At 41.3% G+C, this 20,043-nt stretch overlaps 1 protein-coding gene across 1 annotated transcript in view; it reads right to left on the bottom strand.

Moving 5' to 3' along the window:
- The window catches only part of VWF (von Willebrand factor), a 148,056-nt gene extending 129,140 nt beyond the window's left edge, over positions 1-18,916 (bottom strand). Inside the window, exons 1-6 of the mRNA XM_072844938.1 lie at positions 18,746-18,916; positions 14,662-14,716; positions 13,923-14,081; positions 12,161-12,263; positions 11,866-12,074; positions 2,369-2,493 (exon numbers count right to left, since the gene is read on the bottom strand). Of these exons, the coding sequence (XP_072701039.1) occupies positions 2,369-2,493; positions 11,866-12,074; positions 12,161-12,263; positions 13,923-14,081; positions 14,662-14,716; positions 18,746-18,916 (822 nt within the window). The remainder of the gene's footprint in view (positions 1-2,368; positions 2,494-11,865; positions 12,075-12,160; positions 12,264-13,922; positions 14,082-14,661; positions 14,717-18,745) is intronic.
- Positions 18,917-20,043: the final 1,127 nt, after the last annotated feature.

Genomic DNA, 20,043 nt, shown 5'->3' with positions numbered 1-20,043 from the left:
GTTTATTCTTGCACAGTGAATAAATTAAGCCAATGTTAAATGCTGTGAGCTCATGAATTCACACAAGAGAGAAGATAATTTCATCCAGTTTGTGGGAGAGCAAACTTTATCCCACAAAGCATCAATATTTAACGTGATCTCTATAAAACTCGCATTAGTTGCAGTCTACCCATCAGACAAGATTTTGTCCTGCATGCCACTCCCTGGCCTCAGTTGCAATGTTGACATTTTCTAAACATTAAACTTGCCTGAACAGATAAAATTCCAGTGGCCACAACCAGTTGCAAGAACTATCCCTACTCTAGAGCTGTAACTGGGTTTAAAATGCAGTCCTGTCCTTCAGGAGGCATCTCAGCCAGGTTGAAACCCCTCACGCTTTGGTCACGTCCTTGGCACCATGCACCATTAGGTGTTCAATCAGTCCTGACCCTGACAGAAATGCGCCACGCACACCGGCTCAGCTCGAGCAAGAAGCATAGGCTGGAGATTTCCAACCTGAAATCACTGTTGTATTTCCTCAGCCAAGTTTGCAGGCTGTGAGGCTGAAGCTGTGGTGCTAAGGGGCATGAGCATGCTTCACTGAATTTCAGAACGTATCTAATACAAGCGTCCCATCCAAAAGCTTAGTGGAAAGTATGAATAGTCAGAAGTTTGCAAGCTTGTCTGAGTCTTAGCTTTTTCCAGGAAACAAGGAAACCAGCACTTGAAGTAGCTGTAGAGCGGATATGTTCCAGGAAGTGCTACTACTCTTGAGAAATTCTTTGAGCATAGTTTAACAACTGAGCATTGGTCTACAGAACTTGTATAGCAAGAAACTGAGGGCTAAATTTTGGCCTCAGTTACTCTGGTATAAATCTAAACCTGGCACCCACCAGATCATTCTGATTTACAACAGGGTACATGAGATCATATGCAAACCCTCAATGGATGAGGGCTCAATTTACCATAACTGTCATAACCTGTAATACCACATGCAGTCAGTATATATGCAAAGCTACTTTCCTCCCTGAGCTGGTGACCATCTGCATGTGTCCAACCTGTGTCTAAGGGAAACAAGGAACATGTTTATACTTATAAAAGAGGAGAGGAAAAAGGTTGATGCAGCAGAAAGGGTCACAGAGTTGGCTGAGACAAGCAGTTCTGTGTTTCTTCAACAAATCAGAGCTACTATCTATATGCATAGCTGAAGGAACCTCCTCCTCCTCCTGGCAAGGGAAATAGCCTGATGGCACAGAGTGTTTGCAACACCTACAGAGAACATCCCCTCTGTCAAAAATAGCCTGGCTGAGGCATCTCACTGCTCTGGTGACTCCCAGGTGTATGAACTGCAACACATTCACAACTACTATTTGCAGTGGTGGTGCCCACAGAGGCTTCATAACTGATGCTTCTCTGCTGGCAGAATCAGAGAGGGAACTACCTACCTTGTTCTACAGGCACCACTTAAACACACCTTTCCCAAGCAATACCAAAGTTTCTTTGGCAGCAACTCACACTTCAGGCTCAAATGAACTGTTGGTTTCTTTGTTTATCTGTTTGATATTTGTGTGTTGGGTTTGGGAGTCTTGAGGGGGAGAGGAAGGGGGATATATATGTACTACAGTTTTAGAAAGAATAGCAAAAGACAGGGTACAGTAGGAGAGAAAAATTGCATTCACTAACTAGTGAGTAAACTGTTCCTTTCTTAAGGCTGCAGTAAATAAGACATCAATCATAACATGCAACCTCAGAGGTGACTTCTCTACAGCACCGGGCAGCCCAGCATAGAAGTCCTCCTGCTAGCACCAGCCAGGGTCTGCAGAGCAGACACATAGTTATCAGCTCAGGAACTGCAGACACACAGCTGCATCCTGCATCCAACCCCCCGCTGGCTCACAGAGAGGCTGGGAGCACCCACAAACAGCACAGGTATGCACTGCAGATGTGTCACTTCCACCTTCTGCCTGCACCTGACCCTGCTGCACCATAGCAGGGACCTATATATGGCCACTGCCAACCCTGCAGTTAACTCCTTAGTAGGCATGGAGGTGTTGGGTTGACGGTTAGACTAGATGATCTTAGAGGTCTTTTCCAACCTTAATGATTCTATGATTCGATGATTCCTGCCAGGCTGGACGAGGAGCCTTGCACCTTGTTCCAGTGCGTCAATGACAGCAGTGCCCAGTATAGCTATTTCAGATCACACTGCACCTCAGAAACCCAAAATGGGTATCTCCTGTGCCTTGCATCCTAACTGCTTGCTGAGGGAGGACTGCGTTAGGTACAGACATGGATTCAAGGAAGCATTTGTGTTCTTCTGCCAAAGGGCAGGCAAGCTGCTTTCAGGTAGGGGAGGACCAAAACCAGAATGGTATCTTGTGGCACCAACCTTCTCTGCAATATCAGATGAAATGTTGCAGGTGTTGCTTGGAGTCTGCACTCTCTTGCACTGCTTGTTTTCACTGTGCAAAGCCCAGGAGTTTGCAAAATCATAACTGTTTCCCACAAGGGTCCCTGTGAATGAAGAAGAGGAGAAGCACATGGCTGTTTAGGGGTTTCAGCAACAAGTGGTCATTATTGGCTACTATCTATGTGATAGCTGAAAGCTGGTTTTAAAAATAAAAACTGTCATATCAAATGAATTTCTGTTCCAAACAGATTGACTGTAGAAAAGACACTTTCAGTGATCTGGACTGACTCCTGCAGAGGACCTCTTGAGCTCAAGGACAGACTAAAGAAGGCAGCTCCCAGCACTTCTCACACCTGTATGAACATGGTAGGAGTTATTTGCTGGTCAGCTATAATCTGCAGAAGCCTAAGCATGCCTACACATTTTCCTACTATTTAGAAGTTGTCGACAAAACACGAGACATTAAAGAGGCAAATGAAATGAAGCTGCTCTCCCTAACCAATGAAAGTATTAGCATTCCTGATCCCAACTAGCCTTGATTTTCTCCTTCTGTCCGAAACTAAATCTTGTTTGCAAAGAAACTTAACATACACCATAATTGCTTGGGCCTATGATCTTACTGTGTAAGCTGTCCTGAAACATGCTCCTCTTTCATATTAAAAGCAGCTCGTGGCCCAGTCTTGGCAAGATTTGCACCCACTTTGCATAAAAGCAAAACTGAAGGAGTTCATCTGTACGGCTGCCACTTCCTGGGAAATGCAAGCAGTCTCTGTTTCTGTTGCTCCATCCTTCTGAGAAGGGGGATCCTCCCAGAAAGGGAATGTGCCCTCCTCCCCCTTTTGCCTCCCATGGCCTGGCTGATTAGAGGACTACCTCTGCTTCCTTCTGTGGGTACCTGCTACAAAATAGTTAATTTCATGACTCTCTCTTAGTTCTGTAACTTTGCTTTTTAAAACCCTACTGTGTTGCATGCGAGAATATCAGTTGCCACTGTTAACTCATTCCCAAGAATGGAAATATGACCCTGACTGTCACTGGAAAACAAAATAAATGCTTCCTAAATATATCTATATTGTATTTTTATATTTTAAATACATTTTATATTTTATAACATATTCTATATATATGCATATATAATCAAAATGTCATTGAGCTACCTGCTGTACATTAAGTACAAACACACAGAATATACTGAACACTAAAACTGTTCCTAAACTAAAGGGTAGTTGTGAAAACTACACTGAGAATGCTAATGCGGATGTAATAAAGCCAGTAGCCTTTAGCAGGCTTTCTTTTGTAAACTAGAAATTAGGGGCTCATAAATGTAGCATACATTAGGCCCATAGCAGGTGTCAAAGGAGGAAGACTCCAAGGAAAGGATGACAGGGAAAGGCAGTAAAAGGCATGAAATTTTCACCTATGCAGCCAGAACTGAGCACAAGAAAAGAAAAACAGCAACAAGAAGAATGCAACCCTTTAGTTTACCACAGATTGTAGAGATTAGAGTAACACTGAAATCTAGTCTGACGAGAAGCAAGGTGCCAAATTAAATACATCCCCTTTTATTTGCACTAATGTAGTCTTACACTAACAGTTAAGAGACGGGCTCTGCTCTGAAGCAAATGTTATGCAAAATTTTTAGTATACTATTTTAACTATTCTGCTTAATACTTCCAAGTAAAATTTTTTTCAAAATAAATAATTTCAAAATTTTTGTGGGTTTTGGGGTTTGTTGTTTTTTTTTTAACCTGCTCTTCAAACCCTCTTGTTGTCAGTGCCTGTCTGTGTATTAGCAGACTATTCCACAGGCACGAGCGATTTGCCAACACCTTGCCGGAGCAGTTCTTCCTCTTCGCAAAGTCCTGGAGCCCTTAAATTAAGCTACAAGCTGTTTGGAACAGGCAATACTTGATCCATTTGGGTTTGCTCAATAGCTCAAGGTCCTGCCCCAGGTAAGCCTCCTCAACATATGATAGTAAAAATCTAGGATAATAATGAATTAGGAGAGATCAGTTGACAGTGTATTTTTCCTGTGATTTGTGCAGTGTAGCCTTAAGTGACCTACAGCAACAGAAAAAGGGCCGGAAAAGCACTACGACTTTAAAATGAGAGTGCTGCAAAACTTTGCATCCACATTTGCCAGCCTGCTTTTCCCCAGAAACTTTGTCCTCAACACTAAACAACACAGTCACTAAAAACACATGGTATTTCACTGAATATCATTAGTTATTACTTCACATGATACAGATTCAGTGGAACCCGTATTTTCAGAGTACCTGTAACTCCCTTGAATGAGCAGCTTTACAAACACACAGTAAGATGCACTCCATACTCCTGGAGAGGTGAAAAGCAGTTGGACATGGAGGTTTCACTGACCATCAGAAGTGTTCTAACATGAAACTATGAAGTGAGCCTAGGGCCACTGAGCTCCTTAACAAACATAGGTCATGGGGATAAGTTATTTCTGCAGAGGGTTACTTTGGAGAGGACTCTTCAACCCATACTCTGTGCTACACGCCCTATCAATCAGTGTGGTGATTCTCAAATACTTCATCTATTTGATGAGGCTTCAGGAAGAAAAGCGGTGAGGGAGAATTATCCCCGGCACTTCTGACTGCTCCGGGCGGAGGGACGAGTGCCTGCCACCACTGCTGCCTTTCACCTGACACCTTCATTTCCTTCTGCTGAAGGACACGAGGGGGTAGGAAAGGAAAGGCAGTGGAAGGGACAACACAACAAAAACGGCTTAAAAAAACCCAAGGTTTCTTAAGCGCACGGGTGATACTATTAACAGAGCAGCTAGGCATCTCAGCTGCCTACTCTGGCACTGCACACCCACCATGCAGAGTGACTGCCCTCCTCCCCTACACAGCACAGTTTTGTTTTCCTTCTGTTCCTTCTGTGTGCGGTGGTTCTTCTTGCTCTAAGCAGCCAAGTTTCTGGAGAAACAATTCTTAGCCAGGCCTCATCAGAGCCCTACACCCAGAAACCCTCCGTATGGCCTGGGTGAGATTTTTGCTAAAGCACTTGTTTTGTCTAAGTCTTGCAGGGAGAGTGTTGAAAACAGATGCTGCATGAAATATAATGAAAACAAAGCATTTGGACACAAGACAAATGCCTGAAGAACTGGTGCCTGATGTGGACCATAGTACAGACTGATACCCATGTGCAAACTGGCTGCTAAACAGCCAAGACCCCCAGGCACCTACTTAGCATGCAGTCTCCTTTTAGGATACAAGATGGGTTCAGGAGGTAGCTGTTAAAGCACAACCCAAATCTCACCTTCTCCCTACGTCCCAGAAACATCCTACCACTTTGATAACCCTGCTAACGTCCCCCAGGAGAAGGCCACACACCAACCATCTGAGCAGCAGGTAGGGCCTCCAGGGCATTCTGTTGGAACTATGACTTTAGTGCTCCAATTGCTGCCCTCATGTCTCTGTCTCTTTGGAGAGAAACAAGGGGGGGGGAAACAACAAACAACAACAACAAAAAAAACCCACAAGAAAACCAAAACCACATACCACACTGACATATTTGGGGCAAGACTTCCTCCCCCAACCCACCCCCTTTTTTTTTTTGGTCAGAACAGTTGCTTCACTTATCTGATTTTCAGATAGATGATGATCACTCTCGACAGAAAAATCAGTGTTCACTATGATATCTGGGTCTCAAAATCACCAGTTCCTTCTGAAATCTGAAACTGGTATGCTGTTTGTTTACTTTGAGACTGACCGTCAGGCAAGGCGAAGCATTAGCAATAACCATCTCGTGCTCAAGGCATGTGAGTGGGAGGCAGGAACCCTGACCTCCCTCCTTGGACCTCCTGCAGATTTTTCATATGGCCATAGGCCCATCAGGTTAACTCTCCTAGGCTCTGTTAACTCGTCTGTAAAATATATGCAAGAATTTGTGCAAGACACTACAATAGAGGTGTGTAAACTTTCACACATTAGCTATTTACCAAGCAATGGGGGTTTTTTGTTTGTTAGGGCTTTTGGGTTTGGGGGTTTTTGTTTGGTTTTTTGTTTGGGGTTTGTTTTTTTTTTTTAAACACAGTTTTACATGGTTTAGTGCATGGTTCTAGACAAGCAAAACTATTGGCAAGGTTGACCAAAAATTGATCCATAGTTTGGACCAAATTAATGGTATGAAATATTGAAGTCATGGGCTATGAAGTCTTTCCTGCCCTCTCTGGTTCAATGAATAGAAAATTAATAATATTAAACACAAGAGAGGGAAAGAGCCATCTCCAAAACTCTACATCCCAGTGATGAAGGCAAGCTCTTCACAACAAAAGTGTCTAACTTTGATTCCAGATTCTGAATAAAGCAGAGCAGGTTATGAATGCAGGTTTCTGGCATCTCAGATGAATGCCATATAATGAAGACAGGTACAAGGCAAGTCTTCTTCATCTGTACTGTTTGTAAATGACAGCTAAATTCCGTTGTTAATCTATCACTTTTGCTTTCAAGTTAAAATACAAGAAAGAACATGAGATTATTTACTTAGGCCAAACAAAAGCTTTAAACTTGCCTAAAATCAAATTACTGATATCCTTTAAAATGCCAATAAATTTGGATTTCAGAATGACCAAAACTTTTGGGGATTTGGGTTTTGGTTGTTTGGTTTTTTTTGTTTTTGTTTTTTTGGGGGTTTTTTTGTTTGTTTTGGGGTTGGGTTTTTTTTTTTTGGGGGGGGGGGGGGGGCAGAAATTATCTGCATTACCGTCACTGTGAGTTTGGAACATGTTTTAAAAGCTTCTGATAACAGGTACCACACACAGGGAAGTTGCATATTCAGTCATATGCATTTATACAACTTCTGGAACAAAAACATTACCTGAAACATCAGATTTTTCCTTGCAGATACTGTCTGCTTCTACCTGTTTAACCTATATTCACTCTCCAGTGGCATCATATATTCTGTATTTCAGCAACTTAAAAGGCTGGAATATGTTTCTGACAGCTGGAGCAGGCTCAGAGTATCAAGCCTTTATCCAAAGTTAGCCATGGGTATTGTCTTATCATTAATGTCTTTGTAATTTGGAGACAGATTCCCAGAAACACGCTTCCTGCCAGTGCCAAGAAAAGCATAATGGGACGCTGGATTCATTTGGGTTGGGTTTTTTTTTTTCTTCCATAATGCTAAGAATATGTAACATGCACAATTTAAAAAAATGATGGATTAATATCCCTGTGTTGGATTTGAATGAGCTCTTTTGCAGAAATAAATTTAATGATGACCTAGACATCCAAGCGCCTATCGCAGCAATATCACCGAGAGACAGCTCAGCGATAAGAGTACTAGGCAAAGACTGAGGCTACGGGCACACAAATAAGCTCCATGAGCTTACACTGCAACCACTCTAATTGGGGAGAAATTACCCTACACTTTCTGCAAGGTAAGAGCATGCCCTTCAACCACTGGCATGCTGCAAGGCTATGGGGTTTTGGCCACTTGCTCATGCGCGCATGCCCTGAGGAGATTTCAGGATCAAGTTGCCCATGTTGTGTCAGATTTCCTCCATAGTATTATGTAATTATCTCTTCTGGCCTGTGCTTTGGATCCCCAGTTGTAAAATGCTCATGACAGTGATCGTGAGACACTCAAATGCCATGGGCCAAAGGCTGCCAAATAGATATCTGAGCATCTATAAAGGACTCAACTTCATGTTTCTGATATGAGCCAAGACTGGCAACTAGTTAGAAGCGTATGATCGTGTCAGAAAGCACAGCCTGTTCAATTACCAAATCTTGGAAACATTCACAGGATGGCTATAAAGGACCAGAGCCTTGCTGGCAGGAAAAAGCAGAGGAGAAATTAACTCCTTCATAAGGATCTAGGGGAAAAACAAACAAACAAAAAACCAAACAGAAAACCCTGGAAAGCTTCTGAGAACTTTCTATATTTTAGTTATGCTTGAAGTGTGAGAACAAGCTCTCAAGGGGCAGCTGGCTTGTCTTTACTGCCATATCCAATAAACAAGCAACCACGTACAATATAATCAATCATCTTGTTTGTAGGTCTTCACAGGACACGAGCATTTCTCTGCAGGATGAACTAGTTTAGTAACCAACTATGTCAATGAGAGTGACTCAGCACCCCATCCTCTGTCTGAATGAAAGTGTGTGTCTGCAACTCTGAAGCCTAATGGGGAGAGTTTGGGGGTTTTTTTGAGGTTCAAGAGCTACTGCCTAAGGTCACTACCTTCAAAGCTCGGTCCTACCAATGTTAATTTGCTAGGGTATGATAGCTTGAGTCACATCACTTAGACCTCCAGGAGCTCAATAAGTGAGCATCAAAAGTGTATACAGATGTGACATATGTTATCCTCTATTTGGACCATCAGTTCTCAATTTCCACACCAAAACACAGTGAGGAGTCATAAGACTGCCATAACAATAGCACATGGTTGACTAGATTATAAAACATGAGTATGAATATATCAAGAGAAAAGAAAAACAATTACACACTGTTCACTAAGTTTAAACACCCTTTCTTTCATGCCTCCTTTATTTCCTTGCTGTAAGTGGTAATGTCCAATAATACAGCAGGTGCTTTGCCTCTTATTTCACCACCACCCCAAAACAATCCAAACACAATGCATGAAGTTCTATATTATAATCCACTTTCTCAGGAGCAAACCGTAGCAAACTAAACCAACCCTCTGTGTTATTAAACCAAATTTTTTTTTTGTATCTAAACTACAGAAAAATCATGTTTTCATTTGTTTTCAATATAAACGTTGCCATTTTGTTGAAACTGTGACAAAATACGTGATGCTACATGAAAGACAGCATTTATGGGCTAGATTCTATCCATGATAACTCTGACTTCTGCACAGATTTGGGATCTGGTCCTCTGGTGCCACAAAGAAGGCCTAGAAATGGGTCATAAAAATCACATGAGTTTCCTCCTATGCAGGCAGATATGAAGATGATACAAAACTACTGCATTAGCTGTTAAACCATGTGAGCTACAGTCCATGAGAGACAGAAAAAAAAACATTTCAGCTGCAGACCTCTTTCCATCACAGTGGTTTTTATAGGCTCCCCTCCTACCAGGCAAGGACTATTAGCAAGCAGACAGCTTACCATTTCAGTGTAAATCAAAGCAGTTTAAAGGCTAGTACATCTTAAGGTGCCTGCCCAGCCTTTAAAAAACCTCCAGGAAGGTTTGAAACATCTCAGCTATCTGACAAGCTCATTGGCTATAGCACAATACCTGATGCATAACCTCTAGCATCATCTCTCTTCCTTTGCCTCTGACATTCAGATCTGCATAGTGGTCCCCAGGGGTTTCCAGATGAGAGCCTGTAATCTTGGCAACGTTAGATCGTTGTCTTTTTCCTTTGTGCACTGTGCTTCCATTGCATTTTATACTGAATTTCAAAGATCTTATTGTATTTATTATCAATACAAGTCCTGACCAGAAATATATTTAACCAATTAGCACTGAGGGCCAAGTCTGACAAATTGAAATATGCCCAGATTTTAACAGGAAGCAATGGACACATCAACAGGAGAGTTCAGTCTGCCATCAACCTTAACATAACCCTTCAGTGCCCTCAGATTGCTAAGTCATTACACCAAGCTCACATCCTGGGTTGGGTTGACCTTTACAAGATCTAATCAGGCTAAAAGGAGAGCAAATAACAACTGCAGTAGAAAGAAAAGGGTAAGCTGCTTCATAGGCTACCAGTAGGCTGCCTAGATCTTTCATTTAAAGAACATTGCCTCTCCCAGTTGCTCGTGTTGCCCCTCATCTAGAATTAGCTTCAACAGTTTAAAAAAAAAAAAAAAAAGAAAATGGTCTGAATTAAGCAAAAGCCGATTTTACTTGGAGCAAGTTAAGAAGAGCTCATATGAACCACCCCGCCAGCAGAGCTGCCAAGGAGACAAACGTGTGGGCGTAGTGACGTCCCTCACTGATACAACAAATTCAAACATAATTAATTCTAATTCCTTCTAAAGTAGTTTAAATGAAAGGCCTATTGTATCAGAGTAAAAAACTGGCAGAATTGCTGAGATACGGTTTTATTCTTCAGGCTAAAAGCACAGATCTGTATGTCCACATAGGTTACAGAAGTCAGGGCCTTCATCATACAGTAAGAGCTATGCATGTTCTCTGCCACTTTCTCTATTATTTTTCAACTCTTCCAAGCAGTGACCCTGTCATGTACTTCATTACATTCAGAAATCTGTGTTTGTGAAACCACTGCTTTTTTTAAGAGGGAGGATACAGTCTCAGGCGTGTTAAACAAATACAGCATGAAACACATTTAAATATGAGCAGCAGAAGGGAATCCTCTACATTTGAACAGTGCAAGGCAATACAGCCTCCTTTTCTGCTCCTGCATTTTATAATAGCCTCACTCCTATTTATTGTCTCAATAAAAGGATGTGAACTTCAGATCTCAACACATTTGGACATCAAGGTATCCAAGCCCTGCCAAGCAATTCTGTGAGCTGAGTTTGTTTCTTATTATTTACATTGCTGAAGGGGTGATCAATCATTTTAAGACACTATGAAATCAGGTTTTTCTTCTGTACATTGAAGCTATGCTGATGTATCCCAAGTGTCAGTAAAACACATCTCCGGAGCACTGCCAGGCCCTTCTCCATGTTGCTTTGTTTCCCTTCCTATTTTCTATATCATTTATTTTTAATACATATTTTACATTAATATGTTAAACTGATAATGTATTAACTAACTTTACTCTAAACCTTTCCTCTTCAGGTAAGTGCTAAGAATTAAAAAACACTCTGAAATACCACAAATCAAGATTGGTCCTTCAAAGTCATATTCAGTGCTTTTCCAAAACTCTCAGTCTTCACCCACACTGTCAGACTTTACATAAAGCTGAGTAGAGCAGCAAAAGCAGTCTTGTGTCTCCCTTTCCTTAGGAGTTGCTGTGATATAAGGTGCATCTCCAACCCAACAGCCCATATGGACAGGGAAATGTCATTAAAAGGTAACCACTTTATAGAACAGCATCCTGTGCCAAATCCAAGTACAAACCTGCCAGCAGCAATCCCCAGGATTTAATATTCTGCTATTGCAACACTATCTGTTCTTACTCCCACTTGTCTAACTTGTGAAAAATTAGAAGTTGAATCAATGAGTATTCCTCACATCTCTTTTGCTGGGTCTTCTAGTCGGTCTCCCCACACACTATATTGTACATTTTTTAGCCTGTAGCTTTACCTTTGTATTTCAAGATTCAAGGTTTCTAAAAGTGTTAAATTCAGACTTCTGGGCTTTGCTCAGGAATGAGAAGTGACAGCAATTCCCCTTCAGGAGAGAGGAAGATGAAAGAACTTAGTCAGATAGCTTTTCAGCGCATCAAGATGAGGAACCTGACAGGTTTTGTGGAAACATTTTGCTGGATCAGCAAAACCTTTGTTGAATCACCCATCAGGAAAGGTGTGCAGAGCGTATATTAAAATACAATCAGTTAGCTATAGTCTTACCTTCCTGAGTTCTGAAGTCATCTTCAGCAAATTTATTAAAGTTGCCACACAACCCACAGGTCTTATTATAGTGCTTTTCTTGAAGGAGTATCTGAATATTCCCACTGATATCAATCTTCACCAGAAAGCCGTGCTCATCACTGGATATTTTATAATAACCTGTCTCCTTCTCTATAAATATGCCATTGGAGGCAAAAGGTATGGAAACCCTGTGAAGAAAAACAGGAATTTCTCAGAATATGACACACAAAAAACATGGGTTTTTTTCTGATGGAATACTTGTTCCCACAGGTACCTTTTGTCTTCCTGCATCACACCTCCATCTAAGGAGAAGCGAAGATTGAAGTATTCTCCAAGATACACAGAGAAACCAGTTTTCTCCCCATCCTGGTAGTCACCTGAAGAGATGAGACATAAGCAAATATTGTTAGTTCTGCGACTCAGGAGGACAACTTGTAAGTACGCATTGCAGGGCTGGGAGCATATCATCTAACATCTTCAAGAGCCATCCATCTATTTCATCCCATAGTTGTTTAATGTGAAATGAACAGATAGTCCCAGGATGAAGGCTGGCATCAGCCACTGGCAGGCACATGACCTGGCGCTGGCTGTGGACTCACGCTCTCCCCATTACTGTCTCTAGCCAGTGAATTGTCCATCCTACCACGCACACTGGGGGAGTTTCCACAGGAGATGTGCCTGACAATCTGCCCTGCTCTTTCCCTTCCTAGTTTCCTTCCAAGGACAAACCATAATTCAATGGTAAGAGAAGGGGGTTGAATCCATTGAACTGATGGAAGAACTGAGCCTGGAGATTTTCGTTCTTGATAAGCCCCCTAACCATCTCAGCTGGTCTTTAAGGGGTGGATGCCAATATTGGCCAGCCAACTAGGGAGCAGCTCACTCAGAATTTTTCAAAAGGAGCAGCACTTAGAGATGGAGACCACTTTCTTAGGCTCTGAGAGAGAAGAGGGTGGGGGGTTCGGATTTCATCCTTTCTCTGCTTTTGCCTGTTGTCTAGCTTTGACTTTACAGCAGCTCCTTGCACAATGCGCCACCCATTCTGGGCCTCCTGTTCTGAGGTAGCCAGCTCTGCCCAGACCTAGACACTTTACTCACCAACGCAGATTGCACTTCACAGCCAGGTATCCAAAACCAAAACAAACCCACACACGTATGCTAAGATAGGCATCGAAAATAGATTATGCCATGCTTATGTGCCGAATAAAAAATAAAGCCTCAGCTCATGGGGGTTTTTTTAAGATTTCTTTGCTCACATAAAATACTGCAATCAGTTCATACTTCACGTGCAGGTGGGTTCTTCTACATACAAAAAAAAAAAATGTACCGAGTTGCTTAAGTTGAGGAAGAAAATTATTTAAATTGGTATATGTTTCCTCTTCAGAGTGATGGGATCAGTTTACTTCAATTTACTCGTAGTCAGTAAAAAGTCATCTTAAACTATGACTAATACAGAACAGTTATTAGTTAATATACAAATATCTGCCAAAAGAGTTTGGTATGAAAGTAACCTATGGTTTTGGTTCTCATATCATCTGTTGCTTGTCCTCAAGAATAACACTGCAGGGGCTCTTGCTAATTCAAAGGCCTTTTGTCCTGCAGGATGGGATTTTTCTTACTGGGGTATTTAGCATACAGGTAAAATTAGTTCTACAGGGTCATGTAGCTCCTGTTCCTGTACTCAGCTTTAACAGCCACATTCCTCTAGCAAATTCAAAATAAAAATAGGTCTTACTTTCACTCTTTAGAAGAGCCAGGAAGAAAATGTCCATTCCTTGGCAGCTTAGTTATGTGTGAGATATATGACCAAGGGATAACAGAAGCCAAAGTGACAGAATTCCCTCAGAAGTAATCCTGCTTTCGGGGAAAAAAACCCAAACAAACACTAAGATCCTTTCATGCAGTGGTCCATCCTATCTGACAAAGGGGAAAGCTATTTGTCTTTTCTTCTCAGTGATGGAACCTGGCACAAGGGCAATGCCACATCCCTACAACATTTTGCATTTGTTACGTCTTGGTATCTTGCTCAGACTCACCCAAGAGTGTGAAGGAGCGCTTGTGACAGTCCCCAGCAAGGAGGTAACTGCAGTCCCCAGCAAAATTGTAGAAAGAACCATCAAAAGTTTTGATGTGATCATTCCCAAAAAGGCTGCAACGGGAAACTGATGACTCCTGAAGCAAAGAACCTGATGATCCTGGATATCAAAACACAACGTAACTGGCAATGTAAAACATTCATTTTGTAGTTCAGGATTTTATCTGCTGGAATTTATCGCCATTGATCACTGCGTGTCCTAGACCTTTAGCTCTAGCTTCTAGGCAGACTCTATGTCTGGCATGACAGTCCATAGGATCAAGCACAGATTTTTATTTTTATTTTTTTTTATTATATGCATTAGTGAAATGGCTTTTTCTCTTTATTTCTACTGGCCCAAACCTTGCATGGGTAATTTCAGTCCTGATCCTTCAAGGAATGCCATGCATTCATTCATTTGTGCCTGCCTGCAATCCTATTGAAATCAATAGGGCAGTAGTAAAACCCCATAGTTTGTTCATTCAAGCACCACTGACTTCAGGGAGTCTTTGTGACTCAACACAGTACAAGGTGAAGAGCCAAAAGGAGTAACTTTATCGATGTTGCCAGCGTGATGAGAATGTTGCCTGATCCAGGATTGCAGGATTAGATGGGCAAAAAGAGAAAAAAAAATCTCACAGAAGAAACAGTGAAAACGTATTATAATTCCTAGACATCAGAAAATAAACATGTTTTCCTACCTGATATTACAGTGGCCAGCAGTAGGTTTGTTAGCAGCACGGCCAAGAGGAGCATCTGTCAAAAAATCAAGAGATTAGAACATTCTTAGTTTGAGGTGTTTAGTCTGTTTCACAACTCACCATTTTCTACCCTTTCTTTATAAAGTTATTTTTGAGGTTCTACAACATTTCAGAAAGCCATAATCCATGCGGACTTTCACAGTAATTCAGTTACTCACCCATGCTTTTTTAAAGTAGGTAATCTAGGAGATTAACTGTTCTGTTCCCATTTTCACTTCTTATTGCAGGGAAATGTGGGCTACCTCCACAGGAAATGCAACCCAACATACACACATATTCCAATTTACCCGAGTTAGTACATTGCACACACAAAGCCCTTCAATACACAGCATTATTATCAGACAACCCAACATGACATGATCCAACAAGCACACCAGACTGGATCGGCCAACTTGGCCCCAGTAGAAGTCACCTCTGCTGCACAAGATTTGCATCCTGCCCAAACATCCACAAAGGGAAAGAAATAAAGATTTTGCACCAGCCCACAGCTCTGGCTGGCAGGCCATTATAACCACATGCTTATAATCCACTGATTTCTGGGTGATAATATGGTCAAGATAAGGGGCAAGAAGTAAAGGGAGGAAACTGTGCAGAGATTAGAGATCCAGGGTGAAAACTTCCATTCACCAAAATCAGTTTTAGTGTTGCCTCCTGCTTTCTACAACCAAAACATCAGCCTTTGTTCTCCACATGTCTGTAAACTACCTCCTGTACTGCCAGGCCTTTAAAAATAATAATAGGATATGAGTGTCATGCAGATGGGGAACAACAGATGCTTTCTGTGGCAAGACATTAGTTGTTAATGGATGAAACCTGTAGGGAACTCCATCTAGGTGAGTTAATTTCAGTGATCATATAAGCCACTAGAGAGGCTTAAATATACCATACTTAATATATTAATGCCAGAAGATGAGGCACACCTTTCCCTAAAAGAACCCTCCAATTAAAGACTAGAATACGTTTTCCAAAGACAAATTCTGATTTCAGTTTATAGACACACACTTCTTATTGATGTCAATTATGTAGGTCCAATTCACAACCACATAAATAAATGCTGAGTTTGCCTTATTTACAAAAGACGGGAAAAGAAAGATCTATTATAAATCTGTCTAATATAATGCTGCAAATGCCAATCTGACATAAGGCTGTTCCTTCTGCAAGACAGCTAAGAAGTGGCAACTGCATAGGAATGCAACTACAAAATAACGGTAAAGAAAACAATAGGCATTATTCTCAGATTACACACTTGCTAGTGTATTTTTAGTGCAGGCACTGTGTTATTGTGACTGAACCAGATACTGCTTTTGTCTGTTAACCCTTCAGTTTTACAAAGTAGGGAAAGAAAAAAGACAGTGTATAAAACCCTCCTCTTCAGCCCCCTTCCCCTCACAGTCTGTTCTAAACTACAGACTTGAAGTTTCTCCCAATTTTAATAGAGCAGGTGCCACTAACCAATCAGAATACAATCAGAGAGATCTGCCAGTATATACCCCTCTATAATTTTATCACTGGTTTAATTAGAAATGAATGTACCTTCTTCTGTGTGAGATTCCTCTTGCACACGAACAAGAAGCTCCTCCAGTTGCCACCTATAGCCTACAACACCATTGTTCCCATGTTCCTTCAGAAGACAGGACTGGAATGGCTTTGGTCTGAAATTTCTTGTTTTTGTACAAGCCAGGAACTCTTGTTCATTGAAAAGGAAAGATAAAAACCGAACGTCACATCCGTTGATTCTCAAGACAATAGATTAAATTGCTATCGTGTAAATCAGTAGCCTTAATTGCCAGAAAGTTACAATGAGGGGAAACGGTTTTAAAAACTTACATGACAGATAAGTCTTTGAAATATATTTTGCATGTGTATGTGTGACAAATCTCACTGGCTGAGCCAATAGGCAGCATATCTATTTGAAAGACTATTGTTAAAGAGGAATAGTAGGATGCTCCATGCCTCAAAGACCAGAGCCATGTAGTATTTTTTCCTGCGAACAACTGCTTTAAAGGAGAAAGAAGAAAAACAATTCAGAGCTAATAATGACCTGTTTTTCTTCTCCAGGTACAAACACACTTGAATTTTGTCACATTCAATTAGATCAATGCATTTGGTCCTTGAATTTCCAAACATTTGTAGAGGTACCCTCTGGAACAACACATGGTAACAAGTTAATCATGCACATACTTGTTTACAGAGGCGGGCACAAGCTTTATGGGCATATGTACAGCATTGAGCAAAAAATGCAGAGCAGATGACATCTTACTTTACTTTCAATGCCTCATGCTTCATATTTTCAATAGCTACTAGTAATAACAAAGGGGTTAGGAGGCAACACATTTCCCTGTAAATTATATTTTGCCACTAGTTCACAGAGTCAGGTCCTTACTTTAAACCAAAAAAACAATGCAAAACAATAAAATATGCCCCCTGAGAGTCCCCAGCAGGCGTGTCTGTCTTCCGCACAAGCAATTCTGAGAATGAAGCGAGTATAATCCCTGCACACAGTTCTTAGAAAACAAAAATTAAAAAAATAATTTAAAAAACTCCACATTGTAATATCATTTCTTCCTGCAGGCAATTTCCCTTATGATTTCTACAGATTAGTAGATTGATACTTGCAGAATGGCAATGGATTATTTTTGAGACAATTTAGGTGACAAGCCTGCTTACGTTGAGAGTTAACAAATAATACAAATAATAAATTGTTAGCCATACTTATTTTGTCTTGTATTAACTCTTCATGACATCTGCATGTTAAAATGCTATAGAGCTGCACTACAGCTACTGAGCGACAGGAAGAAACACAGACCAAATTGTTTCTTTCCATGTGAAAGCCAGAGAACAAGATTTTGAAATGTACACTTTCCATCACGATATTCTCAGCCAGATGCTCCTGCCTTTTCTACAGCAGCAGTAAGGTTTGCCCCGATCACATTCATGGCAATGCAAGGTCCACACCTGACAGCAGCTGGGAAGATCCTGGAGAACATACAAGAAAGTGCCCCATGTGTGCAGAAACTTGGCGTCCACTACAGTCATGGCCTTTGCTGTGCTCCCACAGACATCCCTCCAGCGTGGGGCAATCCTATTGCAGCAGCACGCTGCTGCTGCAATAAAGCACCAGAAAATGACAACAACTTATTCCCCTGGCTTCTGCCCCCTCCTTCTGCATTTGCAAAGGAGTAACATCTATGGGAAAAAATATGCAAGTTGAAGCTTTAAAAACTGTTTCTTTGGCATTTTTGCATTAGAGGGTGCAACAGCAAAAGCTGGGAACCTCTAGACAGAGGAACCAGGAAGTATGGAGGCTCTGACCCTGCTGAAATCTGCAGGCCAGGGTTCTACCCAGTCTAAATCTGACATGACTCTATAGAGAAGGGCTAAAAGCCTTTCACATGAAACTGCCTTCAAGGCTGAAGTTACAGGTCAACAAAGCAGAAAGGGGGCAACAGCAGAGAGAACAGGCAAGATGCCTCATTTTTCTCTTAGTCGCATGTCTGCTTCTGGTTTTGTATGAAGACAGAGGAATAGCATTGACTGGGAATCATTCTCTCCTTTTGGGTCCAGCTGCCAACTCTCAACAGGTCCTGCATACCTCCAAGAGCCTGGGCATTAGGGATCACAGAGAGATGTTCTCAAAACCTTTCATTACGGGAATCCTAGTATTATTCATGATATGGTGAATAAGATCTCCTATCACCATGGTCTTTTGTCTTCTCAGTGCCTGAGCCCGAAATATGTCCCTTCATTTGGTAACTTCTTCTTGCAAATCTAAATCTAACAGGTAGCTTTGATTCATGCTTTTTTGTTTGGCACATACAGAAGATAGAGTGAGAGTCCCTTAAAAATAATCCTTAAAAATAGAGACACTGCTGGTTTTGTTCCATAGCTATTTCTGTATCATTACTACAAAAAGGGGCTAGTTCTTCAACAATACAGGATTGTTTAGTCTGTAACCATGATGGATGGCCAAGGTCTTCCTTTATTAGCTTTTGTGCTGCTGCCTTCACACCCTGACAAGCTTTACCTGGAAGGCCAGCGAGGGAGAGAACAAACTACACGAAAGTCTGAGCCCATCAAAAGGTGTTTTGGAGAGGAGCAGGCTGCAGGCATGCCAGTTACTGAACTTGGACTGAGTCTCTGAGGTCCACATGCGCTCGTCTGCGTGATCAGAGCCTTGGTCTACACCGGGGGACATTTTGTGACTCACACTGCCAACATTTAATAGATGTTTCAGCTAAGACAGACATCACAATACCTCTTAAGTGTCTTAGGAACCTTGGGGGACATAACAAAGAAAATTAATTGAGCTAGACACCCAAAGAACAAACTTCCTTTTTCCCTCCTGGCTCTGTTTTCTCCCCAAAAAAGGAAATGGTAATTAAAGAGCACATTTATTGTCTGATAGTATACCTCGTTCCAGTACAAAACTTAAAGATGGCTGGGTAGATCTGACATGTAATTTTACAAATAATACACCTGAGGCACAGGAGGAAATATATAAAGGACTAGGCACTGTTGCTGGAAAGCCCCCTATAGCCAGTTCCTGGAACAGAATAGGAAGGACTTCTGAGAAAAATTATCCATAGTAACTGCTTTTCATTGCTTTGTTTAAATACTAGGTCACATGCAACAAGTCCAATGTTTCCTAACAGTAATATGACAATATGTAGTGAGGCATTAGACAGCATGCCACGTTTGTCATCGAGTTTGTTACACAGACACATATGCAAAGTGCCTGTGTTATGAAACCTGCAACAGGAACAGGGGTGCAATGTACAGGGCCTGAACAACAAAACAACCAAAATATCTTGATGTAGGTAAACTGGAAAACTAAAGCTTAGCAATACTGAATTTTGATTCTGTGCTTAGGAACTGGCAAATTAGATTAGGCTATGGAAGCAGCACAGGATGTCACTTTAAGACTATTTGGAAGATGCAAGCATCTGCTGTAAGATAAATTAATCATACTTAAGGATATACCAATATACCAATGAGGTTCAGTAACAAAATTATCTTTTAAATTGTTTTTAAGAGGGAAACAAGCCAATCTAGGAAGTCAACACATAGATCTTAATAGAGCAAACTAATCTGAAGATTTCAGCCTGATTCTGGCTCTGCTGTAAACATATTGAGTTGAAGTACTCTATTCTGGACAAAGTTTGTTTCTGTAAGCATCACTTAATTTCTGCAGGCAAAGGCATTGATTGATTTTCTGAGGTCTAAAAAGTGTTCTTAGCATCTTGAGTAAACTGAAATCCCAAATGCCACATCCTCAGATGCCACACAAAAATGAAATGAAGGACGGTGTACTTTGAAATGTGG

Source organism: Ciconia boyciana, chromosome 1 (genome assembly GCF_034638445.1).
Source record: "Ciconia boyciana chromosome 1, ASM3463844v1, whole genome shotgun sequence".
In the NCBI taxonomy this organism is placed as follows: domain Eukaryota; kingdom Metazoa; phylum Chordata; class Aves; order Ciconiiformes; family Ciconiidae; genus Ciconia; species Ciconia boyciana.
Note: the sequence above shows the minus strand (reverse complement) of the source record. Positions and strands in the feature narration are given on the sequence as shown.